Genomic DNA, 9344 nt, shown 5'->3' on the forward strand with positions numbered 1-9344 from the left:
TCCTGTGTCCGAGCCAGGAGCTCCGGGATCCGTGTGGGTTTCTAACACTTCTCAGCCCTGGGGGGCGCTCCTGCCATGGGGGAACCGGCTCTGGGCATTGCTGGTTCTCCCACCGTGTGTCCCCATGGGAGCCTCTCCCGGAGGAGAGCGTGTGTGAGGGCACCAAGCAGTTCAGAGAGCTGTGCTTGTGGCGGAGAGGGCTGGGGCACTTCTCACAGCATCGTTAGCAGGTGAAGCTGCTTTGTCCTTCCGATCCTCAGAATCCTTCTCGACACAGTGCTCTGGGCCAGTCGGTCGGTTTGGCACTGGGTGCTGCTCCCTGCCCTGAGCTGCTCGTTTTCAGTCGGTTCTGTTCACCAGGTCCCTGTCTGGCCCACCCCTCGCCTGTCCTCGTGGCCAGGCCTCACGGCCTGCTCGGGTGCGGCCTCCCGCGGGGCTGTGGGCTCGCCCCTCTGGCCTCCCGGACCGCACGCTGCCTGCCCCTTTCCTGGGGAGTGCAGTGCCTTCCCCCGAGTATCGTTACGTTCTTTGCAGCTCCTTTAGCTCCTGAGTTTTTGAGGGCCAGCGCACGACAGTTCTTCCTTACTTTTGGGGACTTGGTGTATGGTGTTCGAGACCAGTCCTGAGGTCGGCATGCGTTACATGGGCTTCCTGGGCAGAAACTGCACGGCCCCCCGACCTCCGTGTCCCAGCATGCGGCACAGGCCTGGGTCATGACAGGGACCCGCTAAGCGCGTGGTGCCGGCCGAGGGGTGCTGAGAGCCCTGTGCATGTTCAGGTGTGGCTCCCCTTTCTGGGTTCCTCCAGCAAACATGCTTCATGGCCCTGCTCTGAGCCCTGGCGTTGGATGCTGGGGGAGCCACCCTCCCTTGGTTCTGGTGCCGGCTACTGCCTCTGCTGTTCACACCTCCCAGAAGCCCTCTGAAGTAGTGTACAGATGAGGAGACCAAGGCTCGGGGGCTGGGTGAATGGTGCGGCAGGACCCCTGCACTGAAGGACAAGCCTTGGTGTCCCCCTAGGCCTCAGGCTGCCGCCCAGTGGGGTCCCTGCTGCTTTTCCGCTGGGTGCCCAGCAGATGGTGCCGTGGTTCACGGTAATCAGCCGCCTGTCTGCGCGTGCGTGCCCCCCCCCCCCTGCGTTCCACCGGGGCTGTGTGCAAGGGCAGAGGCTGGTGCTGTCATTCTTCCTGATTTCTGTGTTCTCGCCCTTTTCCCTGCCTCTAGGTTAGAGAATTATTGAAGCGCATACCTGCTTACCTGTGTGGTGTTGAGGTCTTTGCCTCTTTTCTGTGACTCAGCCAGCGGGAGCCCGGGCCGCATCTGTGGTCCTGTCCCTGGGAAGGTGTCGCCTCTGCCCGGGTCAGCACCTTCCTGCCGGTTTGCACGTCTGCCCACATGGGAGCACGTCTCAGCCGGTGGCCTTTGGCAGTTGTTTTCTTGCTGTGGTCGTGCCCTCCGTGAGACCTGCGGCTCTGGTCCTGCTGGGGCCTGGGTTCGGGTCCCAGCCCCACCTCTCGGGCAGCGGCTGGTCTCAGGTGGGCTGCCTCGGGTTCCTCTCTTGACGGGAGGCGGCCGTCACTGTGGGAGGTGGTGCGTGCACAGCGGCATCCTGACAATGTTCGTTCTCTTTCAGATCTTGATTTTGCTCTTCCAAGTTTGAAACGTAAGCCTCTGGACCTTTCTCTTAGGTCGTGTGGCAGTCGGCCACTAGGTTTTGGAGCTGCTTTCTTCTGCATCTTCCTCACTGGACCCTTCTGGTGGCCCCAGCACCCAGTAGGACTTAAGAGTTTGGGACAGGGCTGCAGAGGCAGCGCCTCTTTGTGGCCGCTTCGGGAAGCGCACCTGCCTCCCTCCCTCCCTCTTCTGTCCTGGGAACACCCCTAGTTCATCGGCGTGGGGTGTTTGCTCCCACTGACCTCGGGACACCCTGCCCAGTGACCAGAGCCAGCCTCTGTCTGTTTCACTTCCCATCTCTTCAAAAGTCCTGAGTCCTCCTGTCCTGGCCGTGTTAATGCTGCTGACGCGCTGAGGGGGCTGTCGGGCCTGGTCAGCCTGCACCACGGGCAGTGTCACAAGCCAGAGCTGGGCTGTGAGGCCCCGGTCCCAGCACTGCCCTTGGCGTCTCCCTCTCCGTGCTGTGCGCCCAGCCATGCCTCTGTGGTCCACTTTCTCCCAGACGTTGCAGCACGCGGGAGGCCCTTCCCAGGGGATTTCCTATTTCCTATTTTTCCTATTTCCTTTGATTCTCACGTTCCTGAAAGCTCCCTGTGGCCTCTGGGGGTGGGGCGAGGGTGGGTCTGCCCTCAGTTCTCTTTTGGTTTCCTATATGGCATCTGTGGAGGCTGAACCCTCGTGCCCTCTGACCCCATGACCCAGCTCACGTCCTGGCCTCTTCCCTCCCCAGCTCTGTGACTTTGAGACTGTCACTTCCCTCTCTAAGCCTAGTTTCCCATCTGTAAAATAGCCATTGTCCCTGCCTCCCTCCCCACGCTGCTGTCACCGTCTGGTGGTGGCTCACCAGCAACTCTGCCCTCCCTGGTGACGTTACGTGGGCCCCCGACAGTCACCTGGACAGGAAAGGCTCTTGCCCCGCTGCCTCCCTGTCCGGGCCGTCCCAGGTGAGGACGTGCTATTTCTGAAGCTTGGCCAAGTGCTCTCCACATGGCGAGGCCATGCGTGTTGACCTGTCGCTGACCACGTGGGTTCGTCAGCCTGAGGGTCCCCCAGTCAGAGCAGCGCAGCCCCCTTTCTCTGGGACAGCAGGACCCCACCCCTGAGGCGGGAGCAGGTCTGGTCCTCCGGCCCCACTGGGGCCAACATTCCACTAGATGGGGTCACGCCTTCGCCTCTGAGGCCCATGTGGAAATTCCTTCCCCCAGGCTGTCGTGAACTGTGTTTCTCAGGAGGGTCATGCCGGCGAGGAATGTGGGCCCGCGAGGCCGGCAGGCAGCGGCACAGGCCGGGCGGGAGGAAACGCGGGCGCCTGGGCCCCAGGCCTCCTGCTCAGATGCAGCTCTTAATGCCCCTTCTGAGATTGTGTTCTGTAAACCTGTGTGGAAGGAGGGGTGTTTACAGATGGTGCGATACGTTGTTTAAGTCTGGGACACACCGGGAGCTTCAGAATTGAAAGTGAATTTTAAAATACAGAGTTGGCGCTGTTTGGCCACCATAATTGTGTTAAAGGGGCAGTGCGACTCCATCGCGTGCCATCAGCGCCCCCCTGCGTGGTGGGGGCGGGTCTCTGGGGTCCATTTGTCCTTCCAACCTGGCTTTGTGCTCGGAGGGTGTCACCCGAAAGACCAGGCCAGCAGGGCTTCGCTGCTGCAGGTTCACCTGGGAGAATCCTTGGCCTTGACTCAGAGTGCAGTGGCCGGCCAGTTCTGGCTCTGTGCTCAGGATGCCCACGGGGCTGGGGCTGGGAGCTGGCAGGCCTCAGGCCGCACGCCGTGGGCCCCGCTGCACCAGCCAGCGGGTGGGGACGAGGAGGAACGTCAGCAGCCTGGCTCTTGCTGAGCGTGGGAGACAGTCACTGCTGGGCGTCTCCTGCAGTCATGGCCGTCCAGGCCGCCCGGGGGGTGTCCAGGGCCGTGGCTGCACCCTCTGCCGGGCAGGAGGCCTCCTCCCACCACCAGGTGGTCCTCCTTGGCCATCTGGACGGAGATGCAGGTGGTGCCCAGGAGCTCTTCCATCTCTGATGCAGCCATGTCCAGCGCTCACATCCTTGAGCTGACTGAGCTCCCGCCTCCGGGCTTCGGTCCTGCAGACGGGTTTGTCTGCATGGTTTGCTCAGAGCTCTTCAGGGTAGTGCTGTTCATTTTAGCAAGAGACTGAAAACAACCCAGGTGCCCATCAGTAGGAGACTGGAATCGTGATGCATCCAGTCAATAAAACGAAACGTAACTGATAGAAGACTGAGGAGGCGCTTGATGTCACCAAAGGGACTGTCTTTCAGGGTGTGTTTCAAACAAAAGCAGGGGTGTAGTCTGTTTCTCTGCTTATATGTGCACAAACAGTTCTGGAAGGATACGAGAAATCTGTGTCGTGGTCCCCGGGGAGAGGCCCTGGGGTGTCTTGGCGGGTGTGGGGAAGGGGAGAAGCCCCAGGGACGCCCCAGACCCACCCCTGTGTGTTCTGGTTTGTCCTGGCCTCCCTTGTTTCAGCCTCTCTGGTGACAGCCTCATACTCGTTGCCCGGCTCCTGTGGTCCAGGCCTGTGGGTTTACAGCCCCTCCGTCCATGTGGGACCTGGGGGCTGCATCGGACGATGACAGCTGACGCTGAGTGTCTTTCCTGCCACTCCCCCTGTGGGAGGGCGGATGCCAGGCTGCTCTCCTGGTCGACCCACGGCTAGTGGGGAGCTCCTCGCGCAGCATCTGAGCTCTGTGGACCTGTGATAGGTGTTTTACTCTTGCCGCCATCCGTCTTTGTGCTTCTGGAAGATAGCTGTTACAGCGCGAATGGCTTTTATAAAATACCGTATGGCTTTGGCCTCTATAAGACCTTTATTTTGGGAGGAAAAGACTGTTGACTTTAATTTTTTTTCTAGTCTCTCAGGCAAAGAAACAAACCCAGCAGGTGCTTCTGAGATGACTGAGCCAGCCCCTCCGGGAGTCCTTTCTAGCTCTGCGGCACCAGCAGGGCCAGGCGCAGAGAAAGACCCAAGGTCCCTGCTGTCCCATCTCATGTATGCGGTGGGCGTCAGGCTCAGAGCCGGTTCCAGTGTGATGGCTGCACAGGACACAGCTTTCTGGAGCCCCTGTGTCCCCTGTGTGCCCCATGTCCTTCGTGCAGGCACCAGGTCTGAGGTCCTCGGGGGCTGTTGGCCACCGTGTCATCTGCTTGTGTTGGGGACAAGCTTGGAGCCTAGCCCCCTGACCAGGCCTGTTCTCTCTGCTCCCCTGGGATGGCCTCAGGCAGCCTGGAAGCGGGGAGTCCCACCCTGGCCTCCTTTCTCGTCACTCTGGAGCAGTGTTCTCTTGGCCCCGCTGGGTCAGGAGACTCAGCTGGCTTCTCACTGGCCCTAAGTGGTGCCCAAGTCCTTTGTAGGCCTCTGTCTTGAAGTGTAAAAACATTGGTTTGACCCAATGACCCTATTTCTGCAATTTATTCTGAGGAAACAGTTGAGAACACACATATAATTGTACTGTATTTAATGATGTTTATCAATATCATAGTAAAAGGAGTCCCTAAATTATGCCCTAGGGGAATGGCCAGGCAGAGGGGGGGCCCTGCTGGCTGGGGCGAGAGCCACGGGAAGGGGTGTCGCAGGCCTGGGCGTGGGGTGTCTTGCTGCTTTGGGGGCAGCGTGTTGGGCACAACAGGACGGGGAGGCCAGGCTGGGCCTGTGGGGGAGGGGTGTGTTAGAGCCCATTTTCTCTACAGTGTTTTCTGTCTAAACAAAGCAATGGTTTTGAAACAAACAGAAAACCTTGTCTGCTCCCTGGAGCTCTTAGAGAAGGCATTTGGGCAGCTGAGTTTTGCAGCTAGCCCCAAGCCCCATTTTGTGTCCCCCTGGTGTGTTTTTAACAGCCTCAGGTAGAAATTACCTTCAGCGTGGTACCTCCCTTCCAGCTGTTACAAATGGCAGAGAGTAAGTACGGTTTCTCTTTTCTTAACCTCTGTGTTTTTAAAAGTCCAGAGTGAGTGCCCTCAGACCCTCTGAGAGGTGGCCCTTGCTCGTGGTGTCTCCAGTCACCACGTTTTGGGCATTTTGGGCCCCTTGCGGGAGCCAGGCGGCTGAGCTGGCAGGTGCCGAGTGTCTGAGCGAGTGTGCAGCCCCCATCCTGGGCTCAGCGCGTGGTCTCTGTAAGTCTGCCTCTTTTGCCCCCAGGTGACTTGCCAGGGAGGAGAGACCCCCTGGTCTGCCTGACGTAGGTCCCGGGCCAGTGTTGCCCAGGATGGAGTGGGGGTAGCCGAGGGCAGAGCCAGGCCTGGTTGGGCACGTGTGCTTGGGGAGGGTACGTGCTGAGGCCTGCAGGTGAACCCATCCACCTGACCGCACAGGCCTGGCTTTTGTCCTTGTGACTCCAGGCCACAGGCTGCCGCCTTGGCCCTTTAGTGATTGATTAGTCCTGGTCAGGGGAGAGGTCCCGAGAGGTGACCTGTCCTGCCGGCAGTCATCAGCCCAGCCCGGCTTCTGAACGTGGGTAGCTGGAAGGAGTTTTGCTTTCTTTCCTTGTATCTTTTACTTAAACCTCAAACTATATTTGAACCATACGAATGAACATTGTGACATTAACATGTATGAGAGTGACAGAGCAGAAACCCCGGCTCCTGTGCCCCTCCCCCCACGAGCCCCAGCCAAGACCTCGCCTCCACCCTTGGGGAGCCCCAACCCTGCACTTGGAAGTGAGTGATTTCTTTCTCTGCGTTTGCCCCTTTTCCCCGTTTTCGTCACCGACTCCAGGCTTCAGTCTGAGTGAGGTCACCTCGCCGGTGGGGACAGTGAGGCTCTGGTTGGGAGAGTGTGCAGGCTTCCCAGGCCAGGGAGAGACTTCACAGAGAGAGGAGTGCGTGTGAGCCCTCCACAGCTCTGTCTGAGTTGGAGCTGGTCTGGGGGTCAAACCGCAGAGAAACCTTGAGAGGGAAGTCGGTTTGACTCTGGAGCGGTGCCTCCACCCATCACCCTGGGACTCCGTGTGCGCGTCCCTGGTCACCTGGATGGCTGCAGCCGCCCAGAGCTGCCCAGGGCTGCATGGAAGGGGCAGAGCGCGCCATGCTCCTGGCTTTTGGTGAGAAATGAATCCCGCTTCAGCGTCTTGACAGTAGCTCATTAAGAGCCTAGGCGGCGAAGCGGGCAGGAGTGTTGCATGCACACCCCACATCCCATAATATTTTGTTTCAAGTTGAGCAGATCGCACAGTGGGTTTGCAGGTGAAGACTTGCCCGCGAGGTTCACGGTCACAGGCGCCGCTGCCGGGAGCAGAAGGCCACGCACAGAACCGGGAGGCACTTCCTCGGCACTTTATTGCCAAACATCAAGTTTTACGAGTGCCTTTCTGGCGCTCACTTTACATATGTCATAAATGCAATGCAGTGTCGCTGGGGGCCCAGGGAGGAGGCCTGGACCGCGATTTCCTCACTCCTTAAAGCAGGCGCGGGGCTGGGGCCTGGCTTTGGTTTTGGCCGATCACGTGGGTACCTTCCTGCCTCTCGCCCTCCGAGACCCACCTAATGGAAGTGTCTCTTGTGACCAGAGTCACTCCGGAGCCTGAGTGTCTTCTGTCCCCTGTGTCCCCGTTCGCTGCGCGCTCCCCTTGGGCCTGTTCTTGTGTTTCCCCTTGGCTGCTGCCCAGGGTGGGCGGGTGAGTGGGGACTTGCGGTCACCGAAGGGAGGGGCCCACGCTGCTGCTGGCTGGCTAAGGGACTGTGGCCAAAGTGTCACCCTCTTGAGCCTGCTTCCCCGATGGGAAGGGGGATGGTTACCTTGCTGGCCGGCCACCTGGGGTTGTGGGGAGGGTGACATGAGGTGATGTCTGTTGGCTCCTAGTGCAGTGCCGGCCTGGCCGATGCTCCCTGGAAGGGGTCATCTGCCCCACAGAGTGGAGCCTGTCACCTGTGGGCGCAGCAGGCAGGAGGGGAGTCTGACAGCCGTCTGTCTCACGTTCAGGTGGAGGCTCGTGGCTGCTAGTGGCCACCTTGGTTTGCTCTCCTGGCAGAGTTGCTGCATCACCTGACTTGGGGGTTTTTGTCCCTCTGGGGTGGCCTGTGGCGTGCGGGTTTGGCCCCGTCCCCTCCACTCCCCTGCGGGTGGTCAGAGGCACGAGTTCTGGTTCTGCAGCCCCTCGGGTGGCTGCCTTCAGGGACCCCGGCCCGGCTGCCCAGGCACGCAGGGGCCAGCCCTGGCACCTCCTGTCCTGCTCTCTCCCTGGGTGCGGGAGCTCCTGCCCTGGAGAGGCTGGCCTCCCTGGGCCTCGACTCTTCTGTCTGCTGTGCTGAGTGGGCGCCTCACGCGGCTGGACAGAAACAGGGCACCCTGCGCCCCCAGGCGAGGCTCCTCTGCTTGTCCCGCCCCAGCCACTCCTCGACCTGTGTGAGGGGCCCCGGAGGCACCTTTCTGTCCCAGCGATGCTCTGGGACACACCCTGTGCCATGTGTGAGGGAGAGCGGGGCTGGCTCACCCCGTGGCCTCCCTCGTGGTCCTGCTAACCGCCTGCCTCTGGTTTAGTTTCCAGGCTGAGCGGCCCGCGCTGAACGTCGTCGTCTTCCCTCTGCTCCACGAGGGCCTGACCGATGTCATCCGGGACGTCCCCATGGTGCACCTGGATGAGGTCACCTTATTTAAAAGCAGAGTGGCCGAGGAGCCGCCAAACCTGTGGTGGTGACAGGAACGGGCCCACCTGCTCGTCACCGCCCATGGTCTCTGAGTCTCCGTGGCCGAGGAAGCAGGACCGCCTGGACTGCGTGTGGCCTCCGGCCTCTGCCACGGCTGCTGCTGCTGCCCCACCCACCCCGGGCCCCCCAAGATCCCCCGTAGGTCACGGGAGGAGGGAGGCCTCTTCCCCGGCCATCCCCCGGGGCTTCCTCTCGTGAGGACCCCATGCTCCGTGACATTCGGGCTGAGCTGAGGGAGGAGGATGAGGTGGGAAGGGCTGGCTACGGGGTGTTCTTGAACTAAGACACGCGTTGCCAGGGCGCTGACCCGTCCGGGGCCAGGTCCCCAGAGCCCTTGGTGGCCCCAGTGCTGTCCCCTCCCTCCAGCCCCCAAGAATGTCCCTTTGCTCTTGCATTCCTGGTCACCTGCCGTTGGGCTCAGCAGAGGGGGCAGCCGGGGCCCCGGTGCAGGGGGTGCCGTGCTTGTGTGGGTGGACACGCTCCCTGTGTGATGACCTGAGGCCCCTCCCTCGGCACCCGTGTGCCTGAGGTGGCGAGGGGCCTGCGCACACTGTGGCTGCAGATTTGGGGCTCTCCTTTCTTTTGACCCAGTTTGTCTCCGGTGTTTCCAGCCAGATGACGGCAGGTGGGGCGGTTCAGCCGCCCACCAGTCCCGACTTCCGGCTTCAGCCGCCGCAGGCCCCTATGAAGACCCGTGTTTCTAGGGGCACATGGATAGACTCACCTCAGTAGGAGAACTTGACATTAAAACCCGGAAAGGATGTGTCAGGCCGGAGTAGTGATCACGTTACCCATTTCAGATAGCTTTATCTAGCACTTTAAAAAGACTCAACACAGCTATTCCAAAAACGAGAGTCTGCTCCCTGTGTCCAGGGCCTAATTCCCCGTGCCAAGCCCAGTGTGTCTGCCGTCTCAACTGGGAGACTCCCCAGAGCTGTCGTCCCCTTGCTGGTGGGCTTCTGAGGGGCCGGTTGGGTTCCCTCCATCCAGAGTCTTGCCTGGACGCTCCTGG

At 60.7% G+C, this 9344-nt stretch overlaps 1 protein-coding gene across 3 annotated transcripts in view; it reads left to right on the forward strand.

The window, feature by feature from the left end:
- The window catches only part of FBXL18 (F-box and leucine rich repeat protein 18), a 32063-nt gene extending 22963 nt beyond the window's left edge, over positions 1-9100 (forward strand). For all 3 annotated transcript variants that reach the window (XM_072943364.1, XM_072943366.1, XM_072943365.1), the window contains one exon: positions 8166-9100. In XM_072943364.1, coding sequence (XP_072799465.1) covers positions 8166-8322 — 157 coding nt within the window. In that variant the 3' untranslated portion in view covers positions 8323-9100. The remainder of the gene's footprint in view (positions 1-8165) is intronic.
- The last annotated feature ends 244 nt before the right edge of the window (positions 9101-9344 follow it).

This window comes from Vicugna pacos, chromosome 18, assembly GCF_048564905.1.
Source record: "Vicugna pacos chromosome 18, VicPac4, whole genome shotgun sequence".
NCBI classification, from domain to species: Eukaryota; Metazoa; Chordata; class Mammalia; order Artiodactyla; family Camelidae; genus Vicugna; species Vicugna pacos.